Source organism: Ammospiza nelsoni, chromosome 9, assembly GCF_027579445.1.
Source record: "Ammospiza nelsoni isolate bAmmNel1 chromosome 9, bAmmNel1.pri, whole genome shotgun sequence".
NCBI classification, from domain to species: domain Eukaryota; kingdom Metazoa; phylum Chordata; class Aves; order Passeriformes; family Passerellidae; genus Ammospiza; species Ammospiza nelsoni.
This window is the reverse complement of record NC_080641.1, coordinates 15,230,281-15,248,994: the sequence shown is the minus strand read 5'-3', so window position 1 is coordinate 15,248,994 and position 18,714 is coordinate 15,230,281. Positions and strand designations below refer to the sequence as shown.

At 38.4% G+C, this 18,714-nt stretch overlaps 1 protein-coding gene across 1 annotated transcript in view; it reads right to left on the bottom strand.

Annotated features, from left to right (window-relative positions):
* The window catches only part of NR5A2 (nuclear receptor subfamily 5 group A member 2), an 87,228-nt gene that overhangs the window by 30,858 nt on the left and 37,656 nt on the right, over window positions 1–18,714 (bottom strand). Inside the window, exon 6 of the mRNA XM_059478171.1 lies at window positions 7,623–7,742. Coding sequence (XP_059334154.1) covers window positions 7,623–7,742 — 120 coding nt within the window. The remainder of the gene's footprint in view (window positions 1–7,622; window positions 7,743–18,714) is intronic.

The following is an 18,714-nucleotide window of genomic DNA, read 5'->3' as shown; positions in this document are numbered from 1 at the left end:
TGCATTGATTTCATTTAGTAAAATCAAATCCATTACTAAAATATTCTTGCATCCCAATCAATACTACTACTTTTCACATTGCTTTTGATGTTGAGGATTTTATTTGGCATTTTTGAAAACAGCAGCTTTGTCAGAGCTTCCACATAGCCTAATTTGGAAGTACAACAATGAGCTGAAGTTATGGCTGCACAAACAGAAGTGTGAATTCCTCCTGTACCCTGGGCTAAAAAAATGCTGTGGCTGAAGGCCAAAAATAAAGGGAACACCTGTTTTGTTTTTTTTTTTTTTGTTTGTTTTGCAAATGGTGTTTCATGGTAATTCAAAAGATTTTTGAAGAAAAATTACTGGGCTCAGATAGTAATTTTTCTGGTGGAATCAGGTGGTGGCTTCTGGTATCACCTTCTCTATGCCCACAAAACAGTCTAACACTTAATGGTGGAATTAAGTTCACTTTTTCTTCTAAAATTAAGGAGTGTTTGATTATTCTAGAGTATGAATGTGGTATCATGGGTAAATATTGTGTGGAACTGCACCATCCCTTTCAATGTTTCAGCAAGCTTGAAATTGTCTCCAGAATATGATTAGAGTGATTTTACTTGTTGATGGTGTTGCCAGGTGCTGACCGTCCCTGAATGCCATTCCTTTCATCCAGACAGGAATTGCACAAGTAATGAATAAAGCCCCTGCTGTAGCTCTGTTCAGTATAGTCTAGTAGACTAAGGCAGTCCAAATTAATAAAAGATTGATTTCATATTGGATTTAGTAAATTACACTACTGTGAGCTAGGGGTCTGAAGGCAGAGGCAGTGAGTGCCTGGGTGCAGCAAAGGGAGCATCCTGCTCCTCCTGCTCTATGGGGTGCAACCCTGGCCAGCACCTCTGGCTGCTGGGGGCTGCTCCCCAGCACCCCCTCCTAGGCTTCAAACAGCACTGAAAGCCTGGCTGGCCATCACTGACCTGCCCTGGGTCTCTGAGCCCTGACCCTGCTCGAGTGGATGCTCGGTGGGTGGATGAGCCTCATCTCAAAAGCATGCATTCAGTATAGAGCAAACAAGCTCATTTACTATTGCAACCTTTCCACTGTTTCCTGAGATACAGCTTTCACTGGAAACTGCAGTGGTTATTAAACTCATTTTGAGCTTTTAATATAATTCTTTTATTAAAAACAGTGCTTCTGTTACATTTCTAAGCAAATAAACATGGAAAACACTTTGAAGAGGTGCCTACATACAAAATTTGAGGAGGTTTCAGAATAGAAAAACCCCACAGATATCCTTGTATCTGCTGGTTATCAGGTTTGGATATATTAATTAAAATTTTGTTGACTTATGAAGCATAAGATGCTTGTCATTTTAATGTGAGACACAATAATAGAAGATAATGAATTAAGTTGCCAGTGGCCCTTTCCCCTAGGATGATATGGTGCTTGATAATTAACTATAATATGCAAATAGTAACACTCCAAAGTACTGCATAGTACAATAGAATCCATTTCTTTACGAAGTGCTATAATGTACTTCTGTTGTTTTTGTAATATTGAGATGAGATTATACAAAATCACTGCTGTGTTTGATATTCAGTAAAGCTGATCAGAAGACAGAGAGTCACTGGAAAAAATGTTGTGAATGTCTGGGTAACATCTCACAAGGTTGCGTTAACTCAAACTGCTTCTTCAGGAGGTATGAACCATGTAAGTTCATTCCACCTTAAGACCCTCTTATTTTAGCCAAATTTCTGCTCTACTGTTTAAATCCTTTCCCACAATGGGAAGTCAAGACTGGCTGTACTCACCTTGGATGCCATCACTATCACTACTCCAACAGGCAGTTGGGACAGACTCGCATGGTGCTTTCTTCAAACTGAGTTTCTGAACAACTTTATTTTTCCTGCTGGGCAAGCTTAAAATCAGCTAAGGGATTTTTCCTGAGTTTGTGTTGACAGATTAGTTCACTAGCATGGGACTGGTTTGGAGAAATACTGCCAGACTCCAGGCAAATAACTTTTGTTTTCTTTCTTACACACAGGAGCCATGCATAAGAGCTACAAAAGAAATGTTTCCCATGAAGACAACACAGTCAGCATGTGGAAAATGAAAGTACTGGTGTTCAAGGATTCATGTCAGGTGCTCTCTCCATGAAACTTTACTGGTACAGGAATTTTAGACTTAAAAATGTAGTGCTATGATGGTTTCATGGCTACACAGCAAAGCACATGTGAATTAGGATCAGGTTGTTCATAGATATGTCCATAGCTACATGAAAGGCTCAAAATATGTAACAAATATTTTAAAAACCTGAATTCAGGGCACTTCATGGTTATAACTGTATTTTGATGTGTTTTACCCAGTTTAACTGAGCACATTTAGTTCATCCCCAAGGAGCAGCCAGCATAATATTTTCATATCTTCATAAGGCCCTTTTAAGAACTACCACAACCTTACTTTCCTTTAGGCAGAAACCACTAGAGTAAGGAACTGTGCAAAAAAACTAATACGATACAGAATAGTGAAATAATGATTGCTTGACCTCATTTGTATCCTCCTTGAATCAAATCCTGTGTTTATTTGCTGATGTAAGGACTTCCAGATTTGGCCCTCAAATGCCAATACTTCTTTTGTGCCCACCACAACTGTGAAGCCTCACTGACTATAACACAAATTGAATGCGAAAAAGATACTTGCTAATTTCCAAAAGCATAAGTAAAAGGTTTCCACTAGATATCCCTAATCTTTCTATACCTATGACTTGTGGATGTCCTTTACAGCCACTCCTCTTAACATTCTTGTGCTTTTGTATTTCAGTGATACTTCTGCAAGGGTGGTCTTTCTCAAAAACACCATCAAGATCTCATGCTCTTTCTCTGGTGCTTTGCTTTAGAATAGAAATCCAGGTATAAAGATGCATTTGCGTGGTGATTTCAACTAAATCAGTAGTTTCAATAATCTCAAAAAAATCTGAGATTTAGGCACATTTTTGGATGGCCTTTTTAATTGGAAAGGCTTTGCAGAGGGAATATTTGGCAGTAGAGTGAAGGTATGAATAAAAGGAGCAGATGAAGCTACAATTCACATGTTGTGCATTAACTGTTGCAGGAAAATGCACAAGTAACAATATTCTGTGCAGAGCTTTAGCATCTACCTTATATGTGCTGGGTCTTGGAAGCTGGCAGTGTATTGGTCTTGTAGAAGATACAAGAGGAAAGTGCTGAGGTTGGAGGAATTAAAATTCTATAATTAGAAATGGTCTGTTAAAATTACATGGCACATGGCAAGTCTACAAAACTCAGCATGTGGAGAGCATATTGGCAATGATTTACAATTAACCACCACATTGCAAATCACTCCTTAGCTGTTTTCTATTATGAAATTTTGAGAGTTGTAAAATGCATTTGTGCTACTTTATTTCCTTTTGAAATGGTAATTGCTACTGCTGAGGGGCAGTACTTAGTGCAGAAAATGAAGTGTGCAGCACAGGGAGGAACTTGTTTCTGAGGAACTGCTGAGGAATTGTAATGATCTGAAAAAAGTGCTTTCTTGAAACACATACACACAAAAGAGTTTCATTTATGAAACCCCAAATAAATAACAAAATAAAATAAAACACAGTTCTTTTTATACAAGGGCCGGAGCTTACTAGTTTGTTGCTGACTGCACTTTTTCCCCATCAAAGTGGGAACAGTGGATTGACACTGAGTAAAACCCATAAGTCAGTGGCTTGACGGAAATGCAGATATATGGAAATGTGATAGGAGTGCCCTAAAGTAATGGGTTTTGAGCCAGTGTGTTTGAAAATTATCAAGTGTTCTTCTAACTACTATCCCCTTTTAGATACCTAGTGCAGCACTGACAGTGGTACCGCCCTGGGGACCTGGATAAAGTTTGGCTTTTGTGTCTGAGGAACAGAAGCTGTGCACTCTAAGTGGAGAGAGCAGGTATGTTCTAATTAAGGGATGCTAAGTTCCCCCCTTACAGCTTCCACCTTGATGGTGATTTGTAAAAAGGGCAGTGTTTATGAGTAGCTTTTATGGAGGGATATATTAAGGAAAGCGAGGAGTGAGGCTTCTCAGGTCCTAAATTTGCTAACTTGTGACAATAAGCTTGATCTCTCAGGTAATAAAGTTGGCAGTCTAGCTCAGGTCCTCAGTTTAAAGTTATTATCTTTGAAAGCCAGATGATTGACTGTAATTTTGCTCATAGTGCTTTGTTGGTAGCAGAAATAAAAACATCTACAGCACTTTTCATCAGAAGTGTCAGAGTGCTTTCCACACCTTAATCAACTAATTTTTATGAAATGGTGGCATGGTTTTTCCCTGTCTCTTCTGTGGGAACTGAAAAGATCAGGACAGGAATCAGAAAGCATGCAGGAATGGTGCACTAGCAAGGACTCATAATGCCCAGGTCTAGAAGTGTGGCTTCCCAGAATTATTTTACAGTTTTTACAGAGGATACAGACACAGTTTAATTGTCCTTTCATAAATACATTTGAACAGATGTTGTGTCTAGGAGTGCAACAGTCTGAGTCAATGCTTCCAAGATGGTTTACCTTGACAGGTAGGAAAAGAGACAGTTGTATTGGATCAACTTGTCTAAAAAAGTAACTCACTACTGAACAGGGATGTGCAAAAGCAGTGCACAGCAGCTGAAGCCAGGAGTGGCTCAGGATGGGCGATGCAGAAACACCATCCATGTCCATGTCCACTGCCATGGAGTGATAATGTTAAAAAAGGGTTCAGCTGTATTGAAACGTGCAAGGGATGTTGAATTGCTAGTCTGGGATAAAGCAGGAAGATGTGGGACTGCAGCTGGATTCAGATGGTGATTTTGTGGCAGCAAGCACAGACTAGGCTGAGGTTCTCAGTGCTACCTTGCCTCAGTCTGTCCTTACAAGATGTCCTGAGCTCTGTGCATTGCATCAGGGTTCAAGGAGGAGGAGAGTTATGAGCACTAGGTGGAAGTTGGGAAAAAAAAAAAAGACTTCATAGGACAACCAAGGAAAAACTTTCTCCCCATGGAGATTGTCAGGCAGTGGTACTGGCTGCACACGAAGTTTTGCAGTTTTCATTCTTGGATGTATTCAAAGCCCAACTGGACAAAGCTCTGAGAAATCTGGTTTGAGCAGGGGTTTGGACTGGTCCTTAAAATTCCTTCCAGTCTGGATTATCCTGTGATTTTAAGATTTGTAGCTCTGACAATTCTAGATATTTTAAGACTTCTGCTTAGCTCACCCAGCCTTGTGCATCTAAACAAAAGTGTTTCTTCCAAGAATTATTTTTACCCATGAAAATAAATTGAAAAGATGCTGGTTCAAAGTAAATGCTTTTGATGCAGAAATTGCCTACAAGCCATGTAGTGGCACAGCACTGGCACTGCTGCAGCACCTCGACCAGCAGCAGCCTTAGTGAGAAACGTGTGCTGTGCACAGCCTGGCGGGGCAGGCGCCTGCTCCTGGAAGCAATCTGGCTTTTCACTGAGGAGCCACTGGGGCCAGAGCTGAATGAAACTGGGACAAAGCAGAGGCAATAGGGGAGATTTGAGAAACAGCAGCCAGAGACTCTGTAGTTCCGGTCTAGTGTCTCCCTGTTTCTCAAAGAGAATCTGCGACACATCCATGGGAGTATGTTTTGCAGCTATTAGGAACTGTGAAATGGGAAAAAGGACTGGCTGTAGAGTTCTTGTTGCTGATGTAGTGATATCGCTCCTGCTCTTAGCCTAAGTGCAAAGAGGAAAGTAAAGAAGGTGATGGAGACTCTGGGGGTGCTTGCACCGACTTCAAAATGACAAATTTTGACGTAGGAAAGGGAAATTGGATTTAAAGAAGGATGTATTAAAAACTACTTTACAAACATGGGCAAAAATGAATGCAGTCATTCCAACATAGCCAGGTTTTAACCTAGTTAGAGACTGCCTGCAAATGTACAGCTTCCCAGTCCAGCTGCTGATTTGCAAGCAGTACATTTAATAAGCATCCTGCTACCTGTTGTCCAGCAGTGAAGAAAAGCTCTGCTTTGCCTTGAGATCATGTACAGCTGGCGTTTTTATTTTCAAGAAAAGATAAAAGTGGCTAATGAGGTAAGAATAACTACTGTGTGAAAATGGGGACAATGGCTAGAATTTAAGGGTAGTTAGATGCCTCTAATGATTTCAGTGGGACTTAGGTACTCAGTACCTTTAAAACAGTGCTAATCACATAACAAAGGAGACACTAATTTAGCAGTTCTCTCAGGAACAGAAACCTGTCAATGTACTTATAGCTTGATAAACAAGCATCCTGTGTGGTAAATGAAATCGTTTCCAGTGAAATTGTCTATCTTGCAGAGCATGAAATGGAAAGGGAATCAGTCATTTTCTCAATTGCACCAATATAAATAAAGAGTAATGCAACTGAACTAACTTTTGCTAATGCAATTAGGGAGTAGAACGATATCAGAGAGGTTAGTGACTTTCCATGAACTGCAGGAGTCAGTTCTATGGATAGAATTTGAGTTTTCCTTCCTTTCTTGAACAAGTCAATAATTTCTCCTTTCTATTGTAGACCTCTTAATCATAAATGTAAACAGGAGAATCAGAATCCTTCTGATTCTTGCAAACATTTATTCTAAGTGTTAAGAAATGGCTGCATCTTTAAAATTACAGCTAAAGCTGTCAGCAGATTCCGCAACTTGCAGACACAAATGGTGTAGCACAGGAAAAGGAGCTCTTTCCCATGTGTGTCTAAATTGAGACAGTTCAATTCAGTTTGCAGCTACTTAAATACCAAAGAGCCATCATTTGTTTTCACTTCAAGACAGAAACATAATGTACAGGTACATCTTGCTTTTCTTTGATACTGTCTCTTTTTTTTTTTTTTTCATTCTGTTAAAAGCAGAATAACAATCTTAGGAATAAGGTTCTTGATTTACTGTCAAGATCGTTGTGCTTTGGAAAGCATAGTGGAGACAAAACTTTCTATTTCTTTTGTGTTTTCTCACAGTTTTCCTAATATTTACTACATTATAGCTCTTGCATTTTGGGAGATCCTTGTATCTGACACATGAAGAAAATTACCCCTGGATAGCCAGGCAGAAACTGCAGGGTGCATACCCTGAGACAGTTTCTGAGACACTATCTGCTTTTATAGCCTATGGACAGAATAATTTTCCTGTGATTAGATGTCTCAGCTGCCCAGTTTCTCACACATGTGCATATGTCTCTAAAAGCAAGGTATTTCTGAGGTAGTAAGCAGCAGGTTCTCTAGATTTCTGATCCAGCCACTGCTTCTTTTCAGTAAATCACAATTCTGAAGGGAAGAAAACTATACATGCTTAAACCTAAACATTAGGTTTGGGAGTGTTGTTGTTAGAAACCATTAAGCCCCAAGGAAATACCACTTCTTGACAAACAGTTCTCATCTGCTGCTTTTCAATTACTGAAGTATTTGAAAAGCAAAGTGCTTATGATTATATCTGCTTTTTTAGGTTTATCTGTAATCAGCAGACTAGAAACAGAGTGCACAAGTGATTTTACCTACACTACTTGTGAAGGATCTCTGAGAACACAGTGGTGCTTCTGACCTAGTTAAACTCCTGGTATTTTGAAAATTATTATAAAAACAAGAGATGACTCTTTCTCTCAGACCACATACTCACTTGTTGCCCAGTAACCAGAAGGATGGAGCCTTCTTTCCCATGTACCACTTGTCGGTAAATGTGATCCAGAATTAAGAGTTCGCTCCAGCAGTTCTGAAGCAACTTCATTTGGTCATCAACCTGTAAAGGAAACACAAACATTGGTAACATCACTCTGGGAGTAAGTCTGGCATCACACTAGGGAGGCAGCCCTCTTTCACAGAGCTGGCTGACAGGAGAACAGAGGTGCTGTGTAGAAATATTCATGCCCAAAATTGCTGTTTGCAGTTGAATAAACAGAACACTGCTGTAGCCTTTATCTGTAAAATGTTCTCAATATTTACTCCTGATTAGATTCTAGGAAAGCAGAATTAGGAATTAGATTCTAAGAAAGCAGACCTTTGCACTGTTATGCTAAGTAGTAATAATTGTATATTTGTGGCAATGGGATTTTATTTTTACCCAAAACAAGAAGAGCAGGAAATAATGCTGATGTGAACTTTCTCCTATTCCCCGTCTTAAAACTTAGCTTCTGGAAATGAGAAGGAATCTGCAGATTCCACAAGTGTTATTGTTTCAACAGGCCCAAGTCAGAGACAGGTCCCTTGCAAATTAAAAAGTGAAGAGATGTTAGAAAACTCTCTAAAAATGGCTGTGGTGCTATGAAAAGAGAACACTTCTTAATAAGCAGAAGCTGAGCAGCTTTGAGTATCACTGGTAGGGCAAGAAAGGGCAATGCACAAGTCAGTGGTGAGCAGTGAGACACATCCATGAGTGGATTTGAGAACAGAAGGAACATACTGGGCACCCAGAACAAGGAACCTACTTTAAGATTTTCTGAAGTTATTTGGGATCTATGTCTTAGAGGACAAAGAAATGTATCTGTAAAGTGACTGTAAATGCAACTAGATTGTATTCAGTCTTCTTCACTTAAAGACTGAAAAAAAATAGGATTTCCATGGAAATGGGGGGAAAAATTATCACAAATTAGTGGAAGGTAGACTATGAAATTAAGTTATGGTAAGCATCAATATCCTCTGAACCTATTCTTACTGAGCTTCCTGATTTCTTTTTAAAATCAAAGTCTTTGACTTTAAATGGGTGCCCTGAAAGAATTGAGAGGTGCATAAATTAGTCTTGCTACAATTCAGGGTAGTAATAGCACCTATGTAATTCAAAGGACTCTTAAGAACCTGCATAGACAGCAATTGCTGAACAAATTAAAAATGCTATAAATGCTATAAATCTAGTTTCCATTGCTTTAGAACTAGATTTTGTAATACACAGGAAACCACACTACAAAGTGTAATCCTGCATGAGCTGAATTAGATAATGCAGTAGGTGTTTTCAAGTTTTATCAAATATGATCTAATGAATTTTAGAACTTTGTTCTTTCAGGCTTGCTTTCTAGTTGTGTAGTAGAGAAGGAAGTAACATTTCTTATGAGTAGATTTTTGTAATGTCACCTATGAAAGTTGCCTACTATTGTCTCTCTCTTTCCAATCACTTGCCACATAGCTCAGACTTCAACATCTGAAACAGTGAAATCTTTGCCTCTTCCATTTGTCTTAACTTCCTTTCAAAGGCACAAGAGGTTCTGTGCTGCTGTTTGTGTTTTCCCACACAGATACAGAGCAAGGCTGATTTGGTATTAAAAATCTCTTGCTCTGCCCACAACATGCATTTGACTACAAAACTGTTCTGTTTCAACCAATTGATTTGTTGGCTCAAGAGAGGACTGTAAATCACCACATTGATACACTTGGGCCAGGTTTAATTAATTATTTGAAAACGATATTTGAAATACACAGATTCTGTTACTCTTGTTTTTTAGATGAAACTATTCTTTGATAATTTTCTCCTCTGAACAGAAAGGGGTTGAAAAAATCACAAAAATCAGAGACATCATGTTAACAGGATAACGTGACCTGAATTTCACAAAAAGCTATCACAGCTTACATCCAAAGAAAACAAATTTTGAGGGAGTTAAACCTTCAGCATCCATGTCATAACACCTGTTACCTGAATAAGGTGTCAAGCACTTGACTGAACTATAAATGATTATATATTTCCAGTGTAAGCCAGCTGTCTCAGCCACAGGCTTTTGAAAACAAACCACACTTTAGAGGTCTGGCTTTCTGAAGATCCCGACAGCAGCTACTCCACAATCAAAGCTTACCTCCCAAGCTCTATCCTGTCATTACTGAGCCAGTGCTGTGAGAACAGTGCGAGATGGCAAAATCACAAAAAATGGTTCTGCACATAGTCTGTTCCTGCTGTTTTACAAGCCTGACAAAACTAGCACAGTGAACATCTGCTAGTGGTTCACAAAACCTACTCCTCTGTGTTCGCTCTAATTTAACTAGGGAAAGCCCATAAAATGGATAGCATAACCAGCTCTATACACATCCCAAACACTCTATTGCCTGCAGAAGATTATTAGATCCAGCTTCTTTTGCCATTTTAAGAAAGATGGTGGGGCAGCAGATGCCTCCAGTTTGCCCTAGGAAGGAAGAAAGAAACATGACTTTAATGAGGATTGTGTATTACTAAAAGGTAGCACAAATGACCAGTTCCAGCCTACTTCTGAAAGACATGTAGATGAGGAAAAGCATTTAGATCACATTGAACAAAACCAGTAGTGCACCACTTCTTATGTTAGGACAAGCTGGTAGAGTTTATGAAGTGTGTAAGTGCAGCAGAACACAAACACCATTGTGTTTCTGTGGCATGTCGATAAATGTGTTGCAGAAGCAATGTTATCTGTCAAAATGACAAAATCAGCCTTTGACCAAAACAATTATGTGGCCTAAACTGAATGTGCCTGAAACTGATCCTGAAGGCAAAGAGACTCAAGTTTGCTTCTCAAGAGGAAGGTCCTCTGAAGGAAAATCCTCTTGTGGACTTCAGTCTTCTGACTCCAAAGCTGGAGAAGGCTGCTCTGCCATTAGCAGTGTAAGCAGGAGAAGAGGTAAGATTCTGTCTCCAAGACAGCTACATAGAGTGTTTCCAGGAGTGGAGGAAATGGATTCTCAGTTTGAAGAGGAAAGGTCCAACCCTGAGCACTGTGGTGACAACACTATTTCTTGGCAGGAGAGGAAGATAGGAATGGGAGTGTCACATCTGCCTGCTAAACCCTGGCCTCCCCTCAGCTGGGCCCTGAGCTTTTATATGGAATTCAGTGGAAGTTTGTGAGTCTCACTGAGACCTCTATTGACACTGAAATACACAATCACCCCTTATCAATTATAGTTAAAGGGAAGACTTATCTCAGAAATGCTGGTTACTCATCTGAAAAACTATTTGTGCTGATGTTATAGATGAGGAAGGCTAGTGTGACACAAGAGTAGTATTGTTGTAGAGTGTATGCTTCCCACAGCACAGAACGTTAATCATTATAAACTTTTGTTTTTTCTGAAGAACAACACTGAAATTGCCAAACAGTAAAATGAAGAATAATGTGTATGCTTTGCTGAAATTCACCTTAATCTTATCAAAACCACACTGTGTCTTTCTTTTAGGAAAGTATTTCACAATATTTTGTGCTGTAACCAACAACTGCAGATTTATTGCAATTTTTCTTCTGAAGAAGTATTTTCAGCCTGAAACTTGATGAATTACCTGTTAAAAATTTCAGGGTCATGGGTTTTTTTTGTTGTTCTAAGTTAAATATTTTCCTTATAATTATTGCTGCAGATTCAGTTAAACAATGTGTTCACCTTTTACCCAGTTTACACCTACTTTTCTCAGAAGCTGGAGACTCCTTTTTCATCTCTGTTCATTTACATCAACTTGCCACAGTAGCTTTGGGCTTTTCTGCTACTAAAAATTTAAAAGGGTATCTAATGATTTAAAGAAAGCACAATAATTGAAATTTATGTGATAAGACTGTGTTGGATTCAGCTGAATTATTTTTACTTATGATTCTAATAGGAATGCAAATATGGAATAACATGAAGCATTCATCTCATAGTGCCACTTTTAAATTCTATGGCCATTGAATATCCATTTCCTAGTGAATATGAAGTGATTAAACATCTGTCTGAACTGCTCAGCCTGAAGCACATCGGTTCAAGGAATGGTTGAACTTTCTTTCAAATGCAGTTAGGAGATCACTCACAAGCCATTGCAGACATATAATTTGAGTTGTTACTCCATTTTCTTATGCTATAGTGGTGCAAATCACTCCAAATCAAAGTTTTATAAGACAAGTGCACTCCAGAGACTATTTTTTACTCCTGAATGCATGCATGGTTTCCAAATCATTATATAGGTAGGGAAGGATTTGGGCTCTCCAGATGGCTTGCTGCTAACAGGGGGAAACCTCCTGTGCAAGGCTGCTGTCAAAAGGCAGCATGTAACAGCCAATGTGATTTCAGAAGTGAATGCACATAACTTTCAGAATCAGTGAATGCCCTAATAAAATGTGATTACTACCTATAATCTCAGTAATAAAATGCTACAAAGTTCAAGAAGAAATGATTTAATATTAACTATGATTGTTCCAGCTCTTTACTAGAAACCTGTGGGTTATAAAAATTTCTAGGTGAAGGCAGGGAGTGATCTTTACAAGTCTGTGTTTGGTTAAATGACTGTCCTGTTTCCATCTAGCTCTACCATGAAGGGAGTATAAATCTTTTCAACTTTGGTAGTGCTTTACACTTGTCTTGATTTAAAAATGAAAAGAAATAGAGAAATATTTCAGTGTGTGCCTTTTCCTGCTCCTTTGCAGACTGTACAGAGGCTTTTACACAAGCGCAGTTGTACTTGGAATGTGCCTCTGTGTGTAACTCTTTCTCTAGTAGCTCCTGAATCCACCAGTCAGACCCAGAATACTTCCACAGGAAGTTTTTCTATCCAAGATAAGTTTCTATATGCTTTGTTTGAATCAGTGTCCACACAGAGGAAAGTAACTGCTGAATACCACACTGAAAGAAAGGTTAATGTACTCATCCTTTATTCAACAGCAGGGAAGTAAGAAAGAGGAAGAGAGAAGGGCTAAAATGCTTCATTAGTTCCTTGCTTATGGAACCATTATTATTTGGAATATCAAATTACTTTGGAATTTTTTAAAGGACATACACAAAGAATTTATAGCACAAAATAACATTTGAAAAGTCCCACACTGTTTTACCCTTCCAAGCTGTGGAGGGGTGCATGTGTGGTGCCCATGCTCTGAAAGGTGTGCAGTGTTTCCTGCTTAGGAAATGTGGGCAGGGAGAGCAATGGCTTTGCCACAACTTCTCCACTCACATGGCCCTGGACAGCTCCCTGTAAGATCCCAGGGAAAGAGGGGACCAAAGCAGCACTGCCCAGACATTTCCCAGTTTCATTGCTGATCCTCCAGAGAGTCAAAATTCTTTAACAGAGCAGCCTTGAGCATCAGCTCACACTCATCCTGTTTTCTTGCAGGAGTGGAACACAAGGTGCCTGAGTCTGGGGGCCTCAGATTGCTGAAGGAGTAGGGGAGGGCAGCAGATGGTCATCCTACTAAAGAATAAGATCCCTCTTATGGATCTCTGGACTCCATTTAGAAAGTATTCCCATCTATTAAGGAGAAGGTAAATGACCAATCTCACTTCTACAAGCATCAGGTGAAAGGGCTGTTACAATAAGTTTTCTGTGTATATAAATCTATTATATAGGGCATCAAATGCGATGCATAGCACTCCTATTTCTTGTCCTTTTCCTCACATTTATCTCTGTGCAAACTGCATGAAAATGACTTGGTATTTCATAGTCAGCATTATTTCTGATGAATTATGAATGTGTTTTTCTTAGGTTCTTTTTTGGGTGGTTGTGGGTTTGTGTTTTTTATTTTATTTAACTGAAAATAAGAGAAGTATTTCTTTTTAGTACCAACTGAAAATTTTGCTTACAATGCAGTGTTTCTTGCCTCTCAAAGTGAATAGAAAGATAAGGAAAAGGCAAAATTAATTATTTTTGCCATCTGTTTCACAGAGTAGATGTACCTTCTTTAGCACTGGACCAATAGAATTTACCTTCAGAATCTTACTCCTGTGGGTATTTCTGCAGATGTTAGTGCAGCTTAAGCTTATGCATAGTTGGGTCTAGTATTTTAAAAGAATTAGATAAAGCTATGTAGTTTATGTAGCAATTTTGGTACTAGTGCTGTGTTGATCCCTTAAATTTCTCTGGAAATACACCTGGTTTTTTCTGATGTCAACAAACTAACTATAAAATTGTGTTGGACCATATTCTTAACTCTTAACTTGCATGGATGTCAGTTCATTGACTTGCAATAAAATCTGAATTAGTCCCACCTGATGAATTATTAGCCTTGTGGATCTGATCTGCTTTTTAGGCTGCACAGTGATTCCCTTGGGGAATCAGAAGACAAAACTGAGTCCAGTAAACTTTATGATACTGCTGGTGAATGTATTCTTAATATATTCAGTCAGCAATTTCACTCTATTGTAGAGCAGCCTGTGATTGAAGTCTCTGTGGTCTTCTCCAAGTCACATATATTTTAGCATTACCTCAGAGGATCTCTAATGTCTATATAATGTTCCATGTCTAATTTCTATATAATGTTCCTTTCCTGTTTGGTGATTAATTGGTTAAATTATGTTTTCATTTTTCTTACTATTAGTGTATTGCTCCAGCTGAAACTTATTTTAAGAGTCTACAGATAAACTCCAATATTAGCTCTCATTTTTAAATATTGTTTAGATATCAGCAACATCAAATTTTAACAGAGATCAATACAATATATGGGGTACATTATTAATGTTAAAAGACAAAGTTCTGGTAAGAACTAATATTTTTTTGGACAAAATAAATACTCTATTAAAACTCAATCAAGTAGGCATTGTATAGAAAATATTTTTAACTTGTGACAAAAGACACATGCTAATTTCAGAAAGCAATCTCTAATATGATAACAGGCAACCAGAGTAATTTCTCAACACACTTATGGTCCCATTCTTTCAAGTGTTGCATGCCTCAGAACACTGTTTTTTGCATGAGTTTTAAACAATAGTTACTTAAATCAGCTCTCATTTAAATTACACTATGTGGTTATTCTTCTGTTTAACAAGGTTAGTGTTTATTTCCAGTACAGCTGTTAAGTGGGTGTGGAGTATGGGAAAAAGGCAAGTCATAAGTGAAGAGTAATCTTACTCCCTTTTAACAGGTGACACCTACAGTGTTGGTTTGTGTACACAGTGTGGGACTGTATTTACAATCACACCAATGGGAATTGCAAATAATTTTCTGAAGTCATGACTAAAAAGAAGTTACTTTAACTTTAGAGCACCATAAGTAAGAGAAGAACAATTTGCAGGGTGAGTATTAGTGGCAGTCAGGGTTGAACACTGACAAACCACACAAAGAATCCAGTACATTTAATGTTTCATACCATTTGTAGTTATCAGCAAATCAGTAGTTTTTTATTTAAATGTTCTTATCTTTTGATTGAATAGCACTGTGATATTTTTCCGGAATTAAAACGTGTTAGTTTATATTTTACGTTTCATAGTCCTCTTAAAACTTTAGATGGACATCCAGCTATGGAAAGGCAAGTATTTCCTTCTGCCCATACTTGAACGAGGGAAACATAAGGATATAGGGTCTCCAGACTGAGGGCTGGACACAGAGTCACCTGTAATACACTTTGGCAGTAGAGGCTGGTGTTACTGTGGAACACTGCACTTGCCATACAAATGTATTCCACTGTGTTCTCCTCTGATTTGTAGTAGAACAGCCAGAAAAAGCCACAGCAAAAGCAGTAAGAAATCATGAGAAACGGTATCTTCAGTCAAGATGTGAGAGGAGATGGTATACTGATGGAGAAAAAATACAGAAATGTTGTCTTACATCCTGAGGGCTGCAGCAGTAACAGTAAGTCACTGGGGCAGAGATTAAATGAGAAAGAAGACCCAATGCTAACGGAGAAAATTAAAGAAAAATCAGCCTTATGAATGGGTGTTGTCATGTATTAAACCAGTATCCATCTGACTAGATAGAAAAAATTGCTTAAAACCACGGAGGAAGCTGAAGTCATCCAAGAAGGTTGTGGAGGTGTAGTGATGCATGATCCAACAAGGTACACAGGAATGATCTGAAACACTTACTACTTCTCTTTTTGTCTTAGAAGCATTGCAGGAGGCTCTCAGCACGCAGCTGCTACCATCTAGCTAAATCCTTTCAACTAGGAACATTGCCTTCAAAATATTGCCTCCTTACCCAACAGAGCCAAGTGTGAAAGAGCAGACAGAGCCATGTTATTAAAAATCACAGGAAGTCCTGATTGAATGAATGTTTAAGGAACAGGCAAGTGTGTATTAAAATCTTTTTTTTTTTCCATTCATCCTTTCATTTGGCTTTGTTTCATTTATTCCTACTTCCTGTTTCCTGTAGTCTAATTTGGAAATCTCTGAAGTATCATTAAAATACAATTGTCACAGCTCTGCTCAGGTCCCACATTGTCATTAGCTCTGCAATTAGGATTAATATTAATTTTTAAAAATATCTTTGAAGATACTGGTTTTACTTGGGTTGTTTGGTATGTTGATGAGAGGAACTTTTGCAGTACAGAGCACAGAAGGAGTAGGAACCTTATAAGCAAAAATGGCAGTAGACTGTGACACAAATCAGTCAGCCTGACTTTCTCTGCTGTCACAGCCAGGCACAGGTATACTGTGAGTCTCTAAATTGGGTTCCTACATGTCTGCATGCAATAGAAGATTAGCTGATTAGTGTATTTGGAAAAATTGAGAGAGTATGTACATCTAACTTACTGGGTTTTTCTTAGCTTGTTTCTGAATGGCAGCAAGGATGATGAACAACAAAATCAGGCTGCTCTAATTACTTCCTGTTCTCCCATGAGTGCACCACACACCTCTGCTGCAGGAGTTAAGTTTCAGACTGGGAGAGGCTTGGCCAATGGGCAACAGCTTCCAATACAATGGAAACATTTTCTTCAAAAAAATCTTTTTTTGCATTGCTTATGTGCAAGTGTCTGACAATCTGCTATTAATCAATTACTTTGGTTTGTAATTAGGTTTAATATGAATTTTATTATTGAAGGTTTGACATGACTAAAAGATTACCATAACACCCAAATGTAAGAAGTTTTGTTGTTTATTCCCAGGTTTAGCCCAATTTTACCAAAGTAGAGTGCATGATGACTCTGCCTCTAATAAGTTTTTCTGAGCTGTATTAGAACTTTTTAAAATATGGCTACTTAAAGCTATATCAGGGCAATTTTCCTGGTACATAGAATAGCTTGAATGATTTAAAAGTATAAATGAATGCAAGATTATACAAATATTCAGCATTGTGTCACTGACAGGTAATGGACTGAATTCTGTCTTTGGCTAATCTGCCTGAGGGTCTGTTTCTTCTAGAGTATAAGGTCTTTGGGGATGGGCTGCCTATTACTGTCTTTGGGCAGTATCTGTCTATGTTACCATAAATCAAATAGCAGAAAAGGGTTGCCTGACTGCATGGAACATACATGGACAGTTCTGTAAAGACTGTAAATAAAATTATCAGTCTTTCAATCTAAACTGCCAGCTTCCAAAACAAACACACAATGTCCAGTTATATAATGCAACAAGATATTATTAGTGAAACTCACTGACTCCTTACATAAATATGACCATCAGCTTAACAACACCCCGAGAATATTTTGCTCAGTAATTTTTGCTCTGTGGCATAATCATATAACCTGACATCCTATGCAACCATGAAAGACCAATAGTTGTGGCATTATACAGAATCCTGAGCGGGGATGATTCACAAGAAATTCTTACATTATGAACATCTTCAATATTGATTCTACAATTCATATGCAGACAGAAATACAAAAATGCCTGGTTTCAACAAAGGGCTTCAAGGAGCCAGTCCTAACTTTTATTGCTTTGTATCTGTAAAGCCTTTGATAAGCACACATTTTTAAAGTACACCCTAACATAAGCCAACTTCTACATTCAGCTTCATAAGACAGCTCCTTTTGTATTTCCTCTTGCATGAGCACACACTGCACCAAAATCCAATATACTGTATCAAATTTATGCATTTTGCAAATATATGACTATTTGATAAATGGAGTTGAAAAGGGTTTTTTTTTGTTACTTTTAGCAAATGAAGAATGTGCATAGTTTAGTTTGTAGCTCACATGTTGCGTTCAAATTGCCTCTTTCTACAGTGCAATGTGCATATGAAGTTCTCTGAGATGTCTGAACTAGATTCACTGTAAGTACTTATCCAGAATATGCGATTAAATTGTAATTAATTTCTAGATATCATCAATATTCTGTCATTGCATAAGGGGAATGGACTAGGTGACCCATGAAGTCTATTCCTACCCTCATATCTATTATGATTACTTTATATTAGTAAAATTACTTTTTAAGGTCACTTTTATGTCACGTTTCCCCTTACACAAATATTTGGTACATTTGGCCATTTATGTGCATTTTTTCCTGTTCTGCTTAGCATGGATTCAGTACAGGCAGAGAACCAAATGAAGGAAAAACGTGATATTTTGTTGTAAATAATTCATAAAACAATGTTATGACCCTTATTCCCCATGAGGCACCCAGATAATGAGCCACCCAAATGAAGCAGTGAAAACATGCACTTCCTCTGCCATGGGTGTGCCCCTGACAGACTCCTCAGGGTCACAAACCCATCAATCTCTTTTCACACATGAGCTAATCAATTCAAAGAGGGAAGTGCCAATGAGCTATTAGATCAATATGGTGAAGTATGGAGATTGATCTTATCCCAGAGTGACTACATTAACAGACTCGTCAGTGTGACCTCTGCCCTGTGGCGCACATTATACAGGATTGCAAGTCTGAGATCTGAATGAAGACCTCAGGTCATTGCTTTTAATAATCTGCTTTGCTGAAAGAATTAAAAGTAAATCTGTAAAGGTATGACTAATGAAAATATGAAGTGCTTTCTGTTTCCCTAGTCTTGGTATGCTTGCAGAAATCACAGCAGCCGGCAGCATTGGCCGTGTCCCACAGGCACCTGCTCAGCCAGGCTGGGCTGTCGGCGTTTGGGAGAACAGTTCAGTACAGCCTCTGAGAGTGTGCTCTCCAGAAATCAAATACAACAGGATAACAAGTACTAGCTC